The sequence below is a fragment of the Rhinolophus hipposideros genome, assembly GCF_964194185.1.
Source record: "Rhinolophus hipposideros genome assembly, chromosome: X".
NCBI classification, from domain to species: Eukaryota; Metazoa; Chordata; class Mammalia; order Chiroptera; family Rhinolophidae; genus Rhinolophus; species Rhinolophus hipposideros.
In genome coordinates this window covers 31,689,726-31,709,602 of record NC_138046.1, presented here as the reverse complement: position 1 = coordinate 31,709,602, position 19,877 = coordinate 31,689,726, and the positions used below count along the sequence as shown (strand labels likewise).

The 19,877-nt window shown below is 35.7% G+C and overlaps 2 protein-coding genes across 6 annotated transcripts in view; one reads left to right on the top strand and one right to left on the bottom strand.

The window, feature by feature from the left end:
• The window catches only part of TENM1 (teneurin transmembrane protein 1), a 1,334,622-nt gene that overhangs the window by 1,132,026 nt on the left and 182,719 nt on the right, over positions 1-19,877 (bottom strand). The gene's annotated exons all lie outside the window — the stretch shown is intronic.
• LOC308494991 (galectin-1-like) lies at positions 12,878-13,369 on the top strand (the record flags this gene model as incomplete). Its single annotated transcript, XM_081042999.1, has 1 exon — positions 12,878-13,369. The coding sequence occupies one exon, from the start codon at positions 12,878-12,880 to the stop codon at positions 13,367-13,369; it is 492 nt and encodes a 163-aa protein (XP_080899125.1).

The window sequence follows — 19,877 nt, the reverse complement described above, 5'->3', positions numbered from 1 at the left end:
ACAATGGACAATGGTTAGTAATAATGAATCAATATCAATTCATTACTTTTTAACAAATGTGCCATAATAATGCAAAATGTTAATAATAGGGAAGACTCTATGTAGGGGAGATATAGCAAGTAATTGCACTATCTGCTTAGTTTTTCTATAAACCTAAAATAGTTCTAAAAATAGTCTATTAATTTTTTAACTTTATTTTTTAAAAACAGCAAAGAGGTCCAGAAAATTAAGATTATAATGAAAAAAGGAAAAAATGGCCTGTTGGAGGAAAATGGTTAAAAGCCAACAGCAGACAAGCTTTTCATAATATCAAATAGATTTTATTTAAATGTCAGCATCATAACATAGCTCATTACAATAGGAAATGATAAAACCTGAGTTAAATCATAGCGTCAAAAATACCTATAAATAGTAAAATCTTAATATAACACAGTCCTTTCCCCATCACCAGTGATATAAAGAAGATTCATTGTATTCCATATTAGCCCAAAGACTGCTTACTTTAGTTCACTTTCTTACATGAGATGCCAAAAAAGGGATCAGGAACTGAAAAGAGGTTTGTCCTAGAATCTGTGAGATCAAGCACAGATTATAACCATTGGATCCTTAAAGTTCAATGGACTTCAAAAAGATCGAGTAATCCAAGTTTATGATCGTCTATAACATTTTAGTTGGTTGTTGATCTCTTGTGAAGATCTCCAGAAAAGTTTCATAAATTTTCAAGGTCATCCTCAGAGTCAAGGATCCCTACATTATCGTTTCACCAAAATGGTTGTATTTTGTGAGACCTTATTTTGTCAAAATTTTCCTGGAGATACCTGCAATCAGATCATTTTACTGTTGTTGGATCTAAGATTATTGATTAGTACCACCTGACTTTACACATCCTTATACTTGACAGGTAATTAAAGTCCAAAGAACTACTTAAAAATAAAAAGCAAGAAGACTATAGCATTTCAATTAACATACAAGAATATACCACCCCCTGAAGGCACGATCAACATATTTCTGAGTACTTTTGGGGGCTGGCACACAGTTGGCACTCATAATATGATTGTTGAATTAATGAATAAATGGGGCAGTTTTTCAACACATTTGATTTCGAAGCTAGTAATTAAAACTTATGTCATGCTTTTTACTGGGCCGTTAGAATTATTTAAAGTTTTCTGAGACAGAATAATAAAAAAATTATTTGGCATGCTGTATAGGTTAACACTAAATGGGATGAGTCTGAAGATAATAGTAGTTGAGGAAGGGATTAAGTAGAACCATCCTCCCTTTGGTGTTCATTGGAGGAACACAGGGGATGACATTCAAGAAACACCATAGTCAGGTGCTGAACATGGCCCTTTGGGACTGCACTTTTGGAGAGAAATAAAAGATGCTGATTTCCTATATTCATGTAAGAGAACTGATTATAGGACATGCCACAGAGGTGTGTGTGTCAAGGCCATAGGATGAAGAGGGGACCCGTTATTGTCAGCCACTTATTCTGCCTCCGTACTTCTCTTTCTATCTCTACCTCCGCTGCGCCCCCAGCACCGTACAAAAGCCTCAGCTAGTGTATGGCTTTATCAATTTAGTAATTATATCCGTCACCCTCCATGTCATCTTTCTCTTTGATTTTTGTCAATTTTGTTGTAATGTTGTTTATCTTTTCAAGTGTCTGGAGTTTGAGGTTTCAACTTATGCTTGACTATCCAAAATGAAACATGTGCTACTCAACTGTCATTCTTAGATTCACTCATTCAAAATTATGGAGTGTCTACTGCACTACACTAGAAGCTAGGGAAACAAAGATGATTAAGACACAGTGCTCACCAGGCAAGTAAGGACAGAAAGGCATGTAAACAGATAATAGCAAGGGACTATAGAGACACTGTAAGAGAAGTATGCAAAGAGTGCTATGCAAAATACAGGAATTTATGCTGCCTAGGTGAGAACAGGAAAAGGCTTCACATGGAGGCAATATTTCAACAAGGTTTCATGAGATAAGTAGGAGCTCACTGTATCCAGAAAGTGGGTAAGACATTATAGGTGAAAGGAACAGAGACAGTTACATGGGCAAAGCACAAAGATATGAAATTGCATAGCATGGTCAGGAAACAGTGACTGTGACTGCATGCAGCAAAGGGAATGGTAGAAAGTGGAATTATAACATCCCACATTAGGAAAGACTTTGTTCACTCTGTTTAGTATTTTAGACTTGAATCTTAAGGCAATGAAGAATTAGAAACAGGGGAGTGATATGATTAGAATACAAATCACTCTGGCTATCCTGTGGAGAACGGATTGGCAGGTTGGGAGACCAGACTGGACAGAATGATAGAAGATGACAGATGATGACAGCCTGAATTATGAAACTTGCAGCAAGAAAGTAGAAAGCAAAAGGACAGAAGAAAAATATTGGCAAACAGGTTTATTACTCAAAAAGAAGAGGAATAAGAGGAAAAAATGCTTGATAATATTTTAAAGATAGCGATAAGGAAATACGAGAGAATTCATGTCTGATAACCTCCATTTTCTTGGTGAAATTAGGAGGTCTACTACTCATCTACTGTAAGGGAGGAACACATGTCTAGAGACAGTTACTGAGTAGAATGGAAAAAGAAGCTTACTGTGGAGGGATAAAAATTTTCTCTTATAAAAGAAATACTGAGGGCTCAGCTAAGTTTGGAAACTTTAAACTGTAATACCGTCAACAATCAGGAGATCAGGTAGTTTGAGAGTATTAAGCAAATGACACCAGTGTGTCAGGAGAATTGATCCATGAAAGAGTATTGGACAAGTAGCCAGAACCCTGCCCCCAGGTAGACATAATATCAAGAAGACCATTTCGGGATCAGGAGGATTAGCCCATTGTACATTCAAAATACAGGTTCATAAGATACAAATCTATCAGCTATGGAAACCAACATCTAGACTGAAATAACACAGAAGAGAAAATGTTTCCTTTGAGTCTAATATGGAGCTATATTTTCAACCATGAATAATACTTTTAAGGGGAGAAATGGATGGTTTTGCAGTCATTAGGACAATGGATGTTTACAACTTTTTTTGGCGTGGGATAGATTTAGACCAGTATCTGCCAATGTGACGTTTTCAATAGAAAGAAACCAACATGAAAATAGAAACAAAAATTCTAAATAATCCCTACAAACTGATGAAATCATACCCCACACTTGTATATAAATTTATTTTAATCAAAGCACATACCAAAGCAAAACTCTCTGGAATATGAAAACTCAAACAATCTACCAAACACATTCTTGCTTAACTAGCTTGTCAATTTAAGGATCCCAACAGAAGGAAACTATTCAATCAGGAAAAGGAAGGAGAAAGATCATATAAAGCTTGATTAATTGTTTTATGCATTACAATATTATTTTCCCAATATTACTTTTCAGTTAAAGCTTTGCAGACTTTATGACAGCCAAAAAAAGTTGTAGAACTAATTCAACATAGAAGCAACAATTTAAAAAATCAAACAGGAAACATTAAAAGGAGTCATATGAAAGACAATATTCTCCAGGAAAGTAAAGTCCAGCAGCTAATGTGATTTTGAAGAATGTAAATGCTAGAAAAAATAATTTCTTGATAAAGTTTAATTCTATAGTCTAATATGAGAATAAACTGCTCCAGAGAAGTAAGAATTTGTAAACCAGGGAAACCACAAATGACTATGGATTCTGACCCAAGTACCACCAGAAAATAACAAGGAACAGATATGAACAGAATTAAATATGTGAATCACAGATCAAATTATAAAAATGACTAGCAAACAATACACAAAACATTCTCTATGATTCAATGTTGTTTACAAAAGTATTTACATGAAAGGAAACCATTTTCTGAAGGGCTTCTCATATTCCTGGAGCTAGTAAGAATTATAATATGGTCAGAGTTTGATTTTGTAGTTATGTATTCTTAGATTACACCTCAGGATTCCTGCAGAACAACTCATACCTGAATTAACAACTACAGAATCTATATCCACTGCAGGTTTTTCCCACTGCTGTGTAAATAACCTTGGAATATCATTGCTGACAACTGTATTCTATATGAAATTGGCTCTTCCCCATAGAACTACTTCTACTTGAAGATTAAAGAAAAATAAAACTTTGTTAGTGACTTCCAGTCAAGATGGAGGAGTAGGTAAACACTGTGCTTCCCTTCTGTTATGACCACATCAAATTACAAATACAGAACAACCATTATTGAGAATCACCTGAAGTCTAGCTAAACAACAGTCCTATAACTAAGGATATACAGAAGAAGCCAGAACAAGACTTGCCCAAATTCAGCCTTGCCCAAATTGGTCATATTGGTCAGCCTGTGACTTACCTAACCCTGCTTATTTAAAGCCTCTAAAGTTCCCAGCCAATTCCTAACAATATAGGCAGGATGACAATACTTGCAGTATTAGCAATGGTAGTACAAGTAATTGTCATCATCATAGCTGTAGAAACAGCTGATATTTAAATTGAGTGCTTACTACATACTAGACACTGTTTTAATTGTTTTCTATGTATTCACTCATTTATTTTGCTGCCAACTATATGAAATATATATTATCTTGTAAGCCTTAAGGAGATTAAATAATGTCCCCATGTTTACCCAGCTAGTTACTGTGGAAGCAAGATGAAAACACAGGTGGCTTGACTTCAGAGCTTATGCTTTTAGCCACTAACCATCACTATCACACTTAATAATATATATCACATATTTGGCACACACAAAGTGCCAGGAAATGTACTATGTAAGTTTTCACACATTATCTCAGAAAATAATACTGAAGATTTGCCTTAGAAGGAGACATAATCTGTGGAGTCTGTTCACCGTTGCCCTGTTCCACTTTCTCTAAAGGTGTGTTCCTGCAGTCAGATATATACATTGGAACTCTCCCAAACTAGTTAGAGCTGCTTACGTTATAGACAGTAGGAAGCTCCAAGGTCCTCCAAACACCTCCATTGCTCTTCTGTACTTAGAAATGAGACAGAAGTTACTATTTGGACTGTGTCCATTGGTTACTATTATCTCAAACTTTCTGCTTTTTATTGAAAACTTAAGTTTAGGTAATGATGTAAAAATCAGGATCTTTTTCAATAGCACTGATCTGCATTTTTGAATACTTTCAAACTTTTTGCTAGAACAATGAGGTTAATATGATACTTAGACCCAGTAATAGTGCTGGAAAATTATAGTAAGGCCAACTTTTCAATTGAAAATTGTTGACAGTTGTTAATATTTCTGTAACAAGACAAATCAGAAAATCTCTTATCTAGAAGTACTCCACAGAAATTAACTGAGTTACCTGTGTATCATTTTAAGAAAAGTCCCACAGATTTGACCCCTGACATCCTAACAAAAATATCCATTAAAAAATTCTAGCAATATTAATATGGCCTTCTAACTTTACCTACAGAACTATTGCCATACTCACTCAAAGAATTATCCTGTCATCTCCAATTACATGTGTATTCTTACATATATTATAATATGGCAAAGAAACTCTAAAAAGTAACTTTAAGAAGTTTCCCAAGATATCTGTTGGTCTATTTTAAATATATCCCCACCAGCATTGTCTAAAACAGAGTTTCACTAGCTCTATATACTAATTACTATGCATTAATTATTATACCTTACCCCTTAATATTCAGGTACAATGATTAGCAAGGGATAATGAAATAACTTACTTATTTCAGTCAATACAGATTTCATTTCTTCATCTACCATCACCACTGCTGTCAAGACACTGGGCAGAAAAAAATGGCTGATGAGAAGATAATGGGATGAAGACAATGGTAGAAGAACAGAGATTTTCTATATAACTAATGGTTTGATTTAAGTTGACCTAAAATCTAGAAATTAGTTAAGCTAGTTTGATTGGAAAACAATATCAAATTATTTGTTTGACTTGATTTGTCAGTTGAATCAAAATAATTTAAAACAGCTTTGTAGGTAAAATTGAATATTTTGGGACTTTGCTCAGTTAAGTACTTACAAATATAGGTTAACACCATATTGTCATTCATAAAATACATTAAAACGAAAAAAAACTTTGTTAGCAAAATAGGATTCTTGGAGGCCACTTATCAATTTATGAAATACACTTATAAGGCTGGCACAGTGGACATTGCAATGACTGGTTTCTGTGAACTGGTTTTCTGCTTTCAAATTTCAAGTAATTCAAAATGTAGTGGTGTGGGGCATCTCCCTTCTGCAGCTCAAACCCCAGTGGGTCAGAATACAACACAGGAATCATTTCCTTTAAACTTCAGAGGGAGTAATTACATAAAAGACGGTTCTCTGAATTCCAAAATTCACATAATTTTAAGAAATATATATTATATCCAGAATATATATATATATATTCTATCAGTTAACATGGATGAAAGGTGATTTTTACCTAGGGTAAATATTGTAGTCAGGATGACAATTTTGCTTTAAAATAGCAAAAAATAAAAAAGGTAATTTCTTTGTCTCAAATATCGTTTATTTCTTTTCATGCATGTACCAAATTTCTTTGAAATTTAATAAAATTCACAGCATATATGACCATTTAAAATGTGATAGATAGTCAATATGATAATGTATATTCCACATTTTTCATTAACATGACCAAGATCACAAAACCAGTAGCATTGAAATTAGAATTTAAATCCTTGGCTTTCTGACTACAAATTCTCAGTTCATTCCATTATATCACTAAGGTGGTCCTTGCATCATTTCTAGAAATATTGTGGAACTCTTTTGGTGATCTGAGACTCAGTATTCAAGGTTGGGGTGTGGGGTGTCCCTATACCAACCAGGAATTCTCAGGACACCAGCTGGGCTGGGCGTCCTATAATTCAACTCAATTTTGACATTATCTAACCAGAGATTCCACAGGTTAAAGGCTTAGTGCCACAGACTGCACCCCACCCCTGTCACTTCAGAGGCCAAGCACAAGCCCAGGTTGTACCTGTTCTTATGAAAGACCTACTACAAGCTGGAGATTCCACCAACCCAACCCCCTTCAGAAACAAATCATAAGTCCAGGTTGTTACCTGCACTTTATAGAGTGCCAACAGACACGCTATAAATAAGAGGTTCCTATGAACTCCTCCTTGGATTCAATTATTTTTTAAAATTGGGGAATACTGGGGAACAGTGTGTTTTTCCAGGGCCCATCAGCTCCAAGTCATTATCCTTCAATCTAGTTGTGGAGGGCACAGCTCACTGGCCCATGTGGGAATCGAACCAGCAACCAAGTTGTTAAGAGCTCCCAATTGATTTTTTACAGTGGCTCATGTAACCCAACTGTGTGTGTGTGTGTGTGTGTGTGTGTGTGTGTGTGTGTGTGTGTGTGAACACAATTACAAAATCTCATTTCTACAACATCAAACAATGTTGTAAAGCAACGCCAAGCATTTTTCAAAATCTCACCTAAGGTGCAAAGAGCTGTTAGCAACAATTCTAAATAACCTTCTCACAATCCCAAAGCCCCACTAATTTTTAATTTGTTCAAATTGATTTCCTAAATGTGTTAAAACAGAGATATGTGACACAAACATAATACAGTATTTCTTATGTTCTTCCTGAAGTAATGTACCTTCCCAAGAAATATGCTTAGCAATGTGAATCACATGATTACATAGACTGTTACAGAAAAATTTGTGTTTTCTTAAAGAGCTACCAGTCAAATTATTTAAATTTCCAAAAAAATCACTCATTTAGCAAATATGTTGCTCTTTAAACAATTAGTTACTAAATATTAAAGTTGTGAAAATGGACTATGCTTACTGATAAATATTATCACCCATTTGTGCTCATTCTAGTAAACATCTGATATTTTAAAACTTTGACTAACTGCAAACTTTAAGAAATTGCCTTGCTATGTTCACAAAAAACATTATAGTGTCGATGTAGCACAATACTTTGAGCAGTGTAGTCATACATAAATATTTGTTGAGTGACAGGATACATGAGTGAATAGGTAAGCTTCAATATTGAAATTTACTTTTAAATAGCAGTAGCAGACAAACTGATAGATTGATTGCCATTGTACTTGGCATTTATGTAGAAAGAACAAAATAAGTGAACACTGACTTAAATTGCAACAAGAAAATAGCCTTATTTCTTTTCAAGTTCATAAGGCAGGTATTGTCAAGTACACAGAGAACATCAAGGAAATGAAAAACACCAAAACAAAAAGGACAATCTTTATCCCTATATCTTTAAAATGGGGCATGGACAAGTTTTGCTTAGCAATCTGAAGCCAACAGTTTTGCTCTGCAGCTTTCTGGATCAGAGACTGTTATTAGACACTGTGTTTTGTCCAGGAAAATAAGCCAATAAAATTTACCAACCAATTCATGTACAGAGTAACAGCAATTGATGATTAGGGACTAAAAACTAGTTGCAACTATATTTTAATTGCATTTCAGTACAAGACTATAAATTAATCTATCTAGATTAAACACTGTTCTATACTGGTTTACAAAATGGCTAATTAGCCCATTCAGAACTTCAAGAAGACCAAAGGACTATTTACTCCTATTTAATATATAAAGAAAATAATGAATCAACAACCACCAGAAAGTTATTTCAAGGACATAAACACTTATTTCAGGCCAGAATCAATATTAAAATAGATCTAACTTGAGCCTCAGTCCATCCTAAGTCACTGCTTAGCAATAGAAAGTTGAGTGTTTAATAAGTGCTAAAAAGTACTTCTAATACTTGTTTCATCTTTTGAGCTGCATTTAGATCAAAGAGTTTAGAAAGCAGTGGGAGAGGTTTTCATTTTTATGGCTGTCTGTTCATTTTTTATTGTCCATCCCACTCAGTCTCATAAGTTCTACTGAGCAGAACCCAGACAGTACCATTAATCTAACCACAGAGTTCACTTTAGAGAAATGCTTTCATCAGAGTGTAAGCTCATTGAGGCTATGCACAGATTCCAAAGGCATTAACTTTTTTAATATATTAAAACTGTTATTTAATTAGTGGCATTATTTGAGGTTCTTCTCAGGATGGCAGAGTAGTTAAACACTGTGTTTCCCTCCTCCCCTGACCACATTGAAATTAAACCTAAATTGTAGAACAGCCAATTGGGGAACCATCAGAAAACTAGCTGAACAGAAGTCATGTAACTATGAATATAAAGAAGAAACTATGTTTGAGACTGGCAGGAATAGCAGAAACACAAAACAGGCTGGTCCCACACTCATGTGTGGTGGTTGAGAATTGGGAGGGATATCTCAGCCATAGAGGACCCCACCTTAGGAGGGAGGGTTCACAGACCCACACAGGGCACCCAGTGCTTTGAAGAGGTGCCCTTACAACATCTGGCTGTCAAAATCAGCAGGGATTCATCTGTCACTTCCAGTGGGATGGAAGGCTGCTTGAAACACAGCCATCTTCTTCAAGGGCCCTCATACAGACTCTCTCACTCTCAGACACAGACTCTGCACTCTGGCAGACTGAAGGTAACCCAGAAGGTGAAAGACTGAGTTCTATGGCTTCAGGATTAGGGTTAGAAGGACAACTACCATTGTCCCTGTGTTGAGCTTTCATTCCATGTACCCTGCAGTGGGAAACATCTTTCCTGTGCTGAGCCTTTCCAAACATGGCCAAAACTGAATGTGCATTAACTTGATGAACAATACTTACTCTCCTCCACAGTGATTACCTGGGTCCCCACCCTACCCAAATCATGCACCACCTGAGGCATTTTTGGTGGCAGGACAAAGAGCTCTGCCCCGCACACCACAGGAGGCTCTACCAGCAGCAAACAGCATGCCTTGCCTCTGAACCACTGGAGACACTTTTGATGGCACGCAACCAGACCCAACACATGCTGCAGTCTTTCTGAGAAAAGTCCTGGGTCTGCAGGACCAAGGGTGGTGGGGTTGGGCCTTGGTGCGATGTGCTACTTTTGTGGGATGCCCAGGACCAGCACTGGCCCCAAAGATGAATCTGCATTAACCTGGTGAATACCATTCACTTCTCCCTGATGACTAACTGGGATCCGGCCTCACCCAAATAGTGCATCTCCCAAGTCTCTTACAGAGGCTGAGACTTAGGGTAGCCGGCAGATGGTGTCAGGACTTGGAGAACCCTGGGCCTTTTGCTGAGCTTCCCCAGAGCCGGTACTGGTGGCAGCCAGCATCGGTTCTCAGTGTGGCCTCTCACACACACCTCCAGGTCCAGAAGAGGCAGTGACCAAATGTAGCTATCTCTGTAGCTCCAACCATGTAGTGGCTGGCTAGTCACAGGCAACAGCTGATATTAGCCTGCACAAGAGACCATCCCAAGAGACCCCAGAACCAACAGAACTGGAAGCAGCTTCAGACCACAACAGAGCACTACTGGATTAGCCCTACAAGCAACACACACAAAGGGTGGTCTCAACAGTCACAAAAGCCCACTGGGGCAAAATCCCCTTCTGAGTGGTCAGCCCCTATACAGCAGATCACACACAGTGGGCTTCACCAATCTTCACAGCCAGTCAGCTTGAGGGTCCATACCACCCACTGACGTGCCAACAAAAATCAAGGCTCAACTACAACAGGAGGGCACACACAACCCACACAAGGGAACTCCTGCACACAGTTCAGTTGATAAGGAAGATTGTACCACTGGGTCATATAGCACACCTGCTACATAAGCCCACCCAGTGAAGACTAAGAGACATAAGAGATCTACATAATACATAGAAACAAACACAGAAAGGCAGCCAAAATGAGGAAAGAAAGAATCATGTCCCAAATAAAAGAATAGGAGAAAAGTCCAGAAAAATAAGTCAAAGAAATGAGGTCAAGTAACCTAAGAGAGATGGAGTTCAAAACACTGGCTATAAGGATGCTCAGGGAACTTAGTGAGAACCTCAACAAAGAAATAGTAAGCATAAAAAATGACAAAGAAACTATACAAAAGAACCAGTTAGAAATGAAGAATACAATAACTGAAATGAAAAATACACCAGAAGAAATCAACAGCAGATTAGATGAAGCAGAGGTTTGAATCAATGATTTGGAAGACAAGGTAGCAGAAAATACCCAATCAGAACAGGAAAAAGAAAAAAATAATTAAAAAATGAGGATACACTAAGGGATCTTAGGGACAATACTAAGCATAAAATTGTTTGCATCATAAGGGTAGCAAAAGGAGAAGAGAGAGAGCAAGGAATTTAAAATCTATTTGAAGAAATAATGATGGAAAAAATGCCTAACCTGGCAAAGGAAATAATCATAAAAGCTCAAGAAGAACAGAAAGTCCCAAACAAGATGAACCCAAAGAGGCCCACACCAAGACACAGCATGATTTAAATGCCAAAGGTTAAAGACAGAGAAAGAATCTTAAAAGGAGCAAGAGAAAGACAGTTAGTTACCAATAAGGGAGCTCACATAACACCATCAGCAGGTTTCTCAACAGAACCTTTGCAGGCCAGAAGGGATTGGCAAGTACCTACAATCAAGGGTACTCTACCCAGAAAGGCTATTATTTAAAATTGAAGGTGAGATAAATAGCTTCCTAGACAAGAAATACCTAAAGGAAGTCATCACCACCAAACCATTATTACATTAAATACTAAAGATAATTCTTTTAAAAGAAGGATGAGAAAAAAAGAAAAAAAATGAATATGAATAATAAAAGGGAAATAACTACATACTTATCAACACTCACTTTAAATGTAAATGGATTAAATGCAACAATCAAAAGACATAGGGTAGGTGAATGGATAAGAAAACAAAACCTATACATCTGCTGTCTACAAAAGACCCACTTTAGATTGAAAGACACACAGAGCTGAAAGTAAAGAGAAGATATTTCATGCAAAGGACAACAAATAAACAAACAAAAAGGTGGAGCACCAATACTTGCATCAGACACAATAGACATTAAAACAAATGCTATCATAAGAGACAAAGGACAACTCATAATGATAAAAAAAAAATCAATGCAGCAAGAAGATAACCACTGGAAACAATTATGCAACCAAAATAGGAGAACCTAAATATATAAAGTAAAAACTGACCAACATGAAGGGAGAGAGCAACAGTAACATAGTCATAGCACAGGACTTTAATTCCTCATAGACACCAATGGACAGATCTTCCAGACTCAAAAAAAAAAAAAAAATCAACAACAACAAAAAAACACAGCAACCTTAAGTAACACAATAGACCACATGGATTTAATTAACATTTTTAGAACATTTCATTCCAGGAGCAGAATAGACATTCTTTTCTTTCTTTCTATTTATTTATTTATTTATTTATTTATTTATTTATTTATTTATTTATTTATTTAGAGTGAACTGCTCACTTTTATCTTTTTATTTTTATTTTATTTTATTTTATTAGTTAAAGTTTATTGGGGTGACAATTGTTAGTAAACTTACATAGGTTTCGAGTACACAATTCTGTAATATATCATCTATATATCATGTTGTGTGTTCACCACCCAGAGTCAGTTCTCCTTCCCTCATCACATATTTGATCCCTTTTACCCTCAACTACTACCACCCCACCCTCTTGTAACCACTAAACTATAGTCTGTGTCTATGAGTTTTTGTTTCTTCATTTATTTTAGACATTGTTTTCAAGTAGACCTGGAACATTTTCCAAGATAGATCACATGTTAGGACACAAAACATGTCTCCACAAATTCAAGAAGATTGAAATCATATCAAGTGTCCTCTCAGACCATGTGGTATGAAACTAGAAATCAATAGCAAACAAACCACCAAATAAAACATCAAAAACACAGAAACACATGGAGGCTAAATATCATGCTACTAAACAATGAATAAGATAACAATGAACAAAAATGAGAACATGGGAAAAAAATCAAAAGGTGCCTTGAGACAAATGAAAATAAAGTCACAATGACCCCAAATCTATTGGATATATGTCTCTGGTGGAGTCTTCAGACAGCTGATGCCACAGTTCCCAGGACCATATTCCTGTCCTTAGCCAGTAGTCTGGTCACCAGCAACCTGAATCTCAAACCTGAGGAGTGCCTCAGAGTGCAGGGCGAGGTTTTCCCTAACGCCAAAAGCTTCGTACTGAACCAGGGCAAAGACAGCAACAACGTGTGCCTGCACTTTAAACCTCACTTCAATATACATGGGGACACCAACACCATTGTGGGTAACAGCAATGAATGTGGGACCTGGGGGACAACACAGCAGACATCTCTCATTCCCTTCCATCCTGGAATTGTCACGGAGTTGTGCATCTCCTTTGATCAGGCAGACCTCATCATCAAGCTGCCAGATGAATACACATTCGAGTTCCCCAACTGCCTCAGTCTGGAGGCCATCAACTACCTGGCAGCAAAGAGTGACTTCAAGATCAAGTGTGTGGCCTTTGAGTGAAGCCAATCAACCCATGGTCCCCAATAAAAGGCAGCTGCCTCAGTTCCATTGGAAAAAAACTATCTATTGGATACAGCAAAAGTAGTCCAGAGGGAAATCCATAGCAATACAGGGCTACTTCAAAAAAGAAGAGAAATCACAAATAAAAAAATTAACCTTACATCGAAAAGAACTAGAAAAAGAAGAACAAACAAAGCCCAAAGTGAGTAGAAGGAATAATAAAAACAAAGATTAGAGGAGAAATAAACAAAATAGAATCTTAAAATACAATACAAAAGATCAGTGAAACCAAGAGCTGGTTCCTTGAAAAGATAAACAAAACTGATAAATCTTTAACCAGACTCATGAAGAAAAAAAGAGAGAACCTAAATAACAAAATCACAAATGAAAGAGGACAAGGGACAGCTGACATCACAGAAATACAAAGGATTATAAGAAAATATTATGTACAGTTATATGCCAACAAATTGGACAATCTGGAAGAAATGAGTAAATTCCAAGAAACATAGAATCTTCCAAGGCTAAATGAAAGAAGAATCCAAAATTCTCTACAGACTGATTACTACAAATGAAATTGAATCCGTAATAAAAATCCCCAAATAAACAATTCTTGAACTGGATGGATAGCTTCAAAGGTGAATTTTACCAAATATTCAAAAAAGAATTAACACTTATCCTTCTAAAACTATTCTAAAAACTTCAAGAGGGGGGAAAGATCTCAAGCTTATTTACCAGGCAATCAATACCTTGATTCCAAAACCAGACAAAGATACTACCAAAAAGAAAACCACAGGTCAATATCCCTGATGAACCGATGCAAAAATCCTCATCAAAATATTAGCAAACTGAATTCAGCAATACATTAAAAGGATCATACACCATGATCAAGTGGAATTTCCTACTGTGATGCAAGGTTGGTTCAATATACACAAATAATTAACTATGATACACCACGTAAACAAAATGAAAAATAAAAATCATATGATCATATCAATAGATGAAGAAATGACATCTGACAAAATCTAGCATCCATTTACGATAAAAACTGTTTGCAAAGTGGGAATAGAGGGAACATAACTCAACATAATAAAATTTTATATGACAAACCAACATCTAATATCATACACAGCAGAGAAAACCAAAAAGCATCTTCCTTAAGATCAGGAACAAGATAAGGATGTCTACTATCAACACTTTATTCAACATAGTACTGGAAGTCCTAGCCACAGAAAACAGACAAGAAAAATAAATAAATAAAAGGCATCCAAATTGGAATGTGAAACTGTCATTGTTTGCAGATGACACGATATTCTGTATATAGTACCCTACAGATTCCATTGAAAATTATTAGAACTGAAAAATGAATTCAGTAAAGTAGGAGGATACAAAATTAATATTCATAAATTGGTTACACCAATAACAAACTATAAAAAAGAGAAAATTAATAAAATAATCCCATTTACAATTGCATTAAAGAATACCTAGAAGTAAATTTTGCCAGGAAGGTAAAAGACCTGTATTCAGAAAACTATTAAACACTGAAGAAATTGAAGATACAGATAAACGGAAGCATATGCCATGCTCATAGATAGGAAGAGTTACTATTATTAAAATGTCCATACTATCTGAAGCAATCTACAGATTCAATGCAATCCCTATCAAAATACTGATGGCATTTTTCAGAGAACTAGAACAAGTAATCTTAACAGTTATATGAAACCACAAAATACTCCAAATAGCCACAGCAATCTTGAGAAAGAATACCAAACTTGGAGGATACATGCTACCTGATATCAAACTATATTACAAGGCCATAGTAATAAAACAGACACATAGAAAAATGAAACAGAATAGAAAGCCCAGAAATAAACCCATGCCTACATTGTCATTTAATCCATGTCAAAGGAGGGAAGAATATACAATGGGGATAAGATAGTCTATTCAATAAATTGCATTGGGAAAACTGGACAGATACATGCAAAAAAATGAACCTGTACCACTTTCTTACACCATACAGAAGAATAAACTTAAAATGGTTCAAAGACTTAAATGTAAGACCTTAAAACATAAAACTCCTAGATGAAAACATAGATGACACTGCTCTTAGTAGTGTCAAACATTTTTTGTGATCTATCTCCTCGGGCATGGGAAACAAAAATAAATAAATAAACAAATGAGACTATATCAAACTACAAAGTTTTTGCACCACAAAGAAAATGATCAAGTAAACAAAAAGATATCCTACTGGAAGGTGGAAGAGATTCATGAATGATACATCAGATAAGGGGTTAATATCCAAAATTTATAAACAACTCATACCACTCAACACTGAAAAAATAATCCAATTAACAAATGGTAGAGGACCTGAATTGACATTACTCTAAAGAGTATATACAGATGGCTAATAGACATGAAAAGATTCTCAATGTCACCAATCAATCATCAGAGAAATGCCTATTAAAACCACAATGCGATATCATCTCACAACTGTCAGAATGGATATCATGAACAAACAAGTGTTAGCAAAGATCTGGAAAAAAGGAAACCATGGTGCACTGTTGATAGGATTCTAACTTGGTATAGCCACTATGGAAAGCAGTTTGGAGTTTCCTTAAAAACTTAAAAATATACCTATCTTATGACCCAGCAATTCCACATCTGGGTATTTATCCAAAGAAATCCAAAAAACTAATTTAAAAAGATATATGCACCCCACGTTCACTGCAACACTATTTGCAATAGCCAAAATATGGAAGCAGCCAAAGTGCTTGTCAATAACAACTGGATAAAGAAGAGGTGGTACATATACAGATGGTGCCAAAAAATGTGTACATGTTTCTAAAAAGGAATAAACCATTAAAATTATAATATTTAACATATACCAATAACAGAATGAATACAAGTCACATTTGACTTCTATAATTACAGAAGGTGCTCAAAGTGCTTACCATCAGCATTCAGATACTTTTTTTATCTTTCTTTTATAACATTTCTTTTTCAGTTTCAGATGCACAAAACAATGTAATAGTCAGACATTTATCATTTATATCCCTCACACAATGACATCCTCCCTCCCCCATCCACTATCCCTCTGACATTGCACACAGCCATTGCATTTCCACTGTCTCTATTCCTATTGCTGTACTCCGCTTCTTGTAAATATATGTATGTGTGTATATATATATATATATATATATATATATATATATAGGCATTCATTATTGTTCAGCTTCAGATGTACAGTGCAGTGATCAGACATCTACATCATCCTTGAGGTGTTCTCCCTAATGAGACAAGTGTCCATCGGATACCCTACAAAATCTTTACAACACTATTCATTACATTCCCAAATTCACTTTCGTAATGCCTTGGCAATCTTGTGATTACTGACTGTGCTTTCTAATCCCCTCACCTTCCCCCTTATCCCCATACCCAGTCCCATCTAGCAACCCTCAGTTTTTCCTCTATGTCTCTGAAACTGTTTCTGATTAGTTCATTCATTTATTCTTTTCTTTAGATTCCACATATAAGTGAGATCATATGGTATTTGTCTTTCTCTGTCTGACTTAATTTCACTTAACATAATGTTCTCTAGGTCCATCCATGTTGTTGCAAATGGTAAGACTTCTTTCTTCTTCATGGCTGTGTAATACTCTATTGTACAAATGCACCACAGTTTCTTAATCCAGTCATCTGCCTGTGGGCATTTAGGTTGTTTCCATGTCTTGGCTACTGTATATAGTGCTGCAATAAACATAGGGGTGCATACATTTTTTTGAATTCAAGTTTTGGATTTCTTCCTATAGATACCTAGTAGTGGAATTGCTAGATCATAAGGTAGTTCCATTTTCAGATTTTTGAGATATCTCCATACTGTTTTCCATACTGGCTGCACCAATCTACAATCCCACGAACAATACACAAGCGTTCCCTTTTCTCCACATCCTCATCTACACTTGTTGTTTGTTGATTTATTGGTGATAGCCATTTTGACTTGGTTGAGGTGGTATCACATTGTGGTTTTTATTTGCATTTATCTAATGATTAGTGAGGTTGAGCATTCTTTCATATGTCTATTTACCATCTGTATGTCTTTTTTTAGAAAAATGTCTCTTCATGTCCTCTGCCTATTTTTCAATTGTTTTTTTTGTTTTGTTTTGTTTTGTTTTATTAGAGTTGAGTTGAGTGAGTTTTTTATAAATTTGGGATATTAACCCCTTATCGGATATATCATTAGAAAGTATTTTTTCCCATTCACTAGGATCCCTTTTTATTTTATTGATGGTTTCCTTTGCTGTGAAAAACATTTTAGTTTGATGTAATCCCACAATTATTTTTTCTATTACTTCCCTTGCCCGAGTGAAGATATCAGTAAAAATCTTACTCCAAGTAATGTCTGTAAAGTTTCTTCCTATATTTCCTTCTAGGAATTTATGATTTCAGATATTATATTTAACTATTTAAGCCATTTTGAATTTATTCTTCTACATGGCGTAAGGAGGTGGTCCAGCTTCATTTTTTTTGCATGTGTCTGTCCAGGTTCCCCAGCACCATTTATTGAATCGACTGTTTTTACCCCACCATAAATTATTGCTTACATTGTCATAGATTAAACGACCACATAGGCATGGATTTATTTCGGGGCTTTCTATTCTGTTCCATTGATCTATGTGTCTGTTTGCCTGCCAACACCATGCTGTTTTGATTATTGTTGCCCTGCAGTACAAGCTAAAGTCAGGGAGTGTGATACCTCCGGCATTGTTCTTTTTTCTTCAGATTGCTTTGGCTATTCGGGGTATTTTGTGGTTCCAAACAAATCTGATGATTTTTTGTTCTGTGTCTTTAAAAAATGCCATTGGGATTTTCACTGGAAGTGCATAAAATCTGTACATTGCTTTGGGTAATATGGCCATTTTAACTATGTTGCTTCTTAAAATCCATCAGCATGGAACATCTTTCCATTTCTTTCTGTATTCTTCAATTACTTTTAAAAATGTCTTAGAGTTTTCAGCATATAGGTCTTTCACATCCTTGCTTCAGTTTATTCCTAGGTATTTTATTATTTTTGCTGCAATTGCAAAAGGATTTTCTTTTCATTTGTTTTTCTGAGATTTCACTGTTAGTATATAAGAATGAAATGAACTTTTGTACGTTGATTTTGTTGGCAAATTTACTGTATTTGTTGATTGTTTCTAATAGCATTTTGCTGGAGTCTTTGGGTTTTCTATGTATAGCATCATGTCATCTGCAAAGAGTGACAATTTAACTTCTTCACTCCCAATTTGGATGCCTTTAATTTCTTTCTCTTTCCTGATTGCGATGGCAAGGACTTCCAATACTATGTTGAAAAGCAGAGGTGATAGGGGAAAGCCCTGCCAAGTTCCTGAACATAGAGCAAAGGGCTTAAGTTTTTCACCATTAATTATGAGATTAACTGAAGGTTTGTCACATATGGCCTTTATTAGGTTAAGGTGTTTTCCTTTTATACCTATTTTATTAAGTGTTCTAATCATACATGGATGTTGTGTCTTCTCAAATGCTTTTTCAGCATCAATTGATATAATCACATGGTTTTTATTGTCCTTCATTTTATTTATGTGATGTACCACATTGATGGACTTGCATATGTTGAACCATCCTTGTGCCCCTGGGGTAAACAACATTTGGTCGTGAGGAATAAACTTTTTAATGTATTGCTGCATTCGATTTGCAAGAATTTTGTTTAGGATTTTTGCATCTCTATTCATCTGAGATATTGGTCTGTAGTTTTCTTTTTCTGTGTGTTATCCTTACCAGGTTTTGCTATCAGGGTAATGTTGGCCTCATAAAATGTGTTAGGGAGTACTGTCTCTTCTTCAATTTTTTGGAAGAGTTTGAGCAGGACTGGTATTAGATTCTCTTTGAAGCTTTGGTAGAATATATTAGTGAAGCCATCTGGTCCTGGACTTTTGCTTTTGGGAAGATTTTGGATGACTGATTCAGTTTCATTACTGGTGATCAGTCAATTTAGATTTTCCAGTTCTTATTCGTTCAGCCTTGGAAGGCTATATATTTCTCAGAACTTGTCCATTACTTTTAGGTTATTGAATTTGATGGCATATAGTCCGTCATTGTATTCTTGGATGATCCTTTGTATTTCAGTGGCATTCATGATTCCTTCCCCTTTTTCATTTCTGATTTTGTTTGTTAGTGTCTTTTCTCTTTTTATCTTAGTGAGTCTAGCAAAGGGTTTGTCAATTTTGTTAATCTTTTCAAAACACCAGCTCTTTGTCACATTAATTTTTTCTACGGTCTTTTTGTTCTCTATTTAATTTAGTTCTGCTTTAATTTTTATTATGTCCTTTCTTCTGCTGACCTTGGGTTTCATTTGTTCTTCTTTTTCTAGTTACTTAAGGTGTAACGTTAGGATACTTATTTGAGATTTTTCTTCTTTCTTGAGATAGGCCTGTAATGATATAAACTTCCCTCTTAACAGTTTAGTGGTTACCAGAGGGTAAGGGAGGTGGGG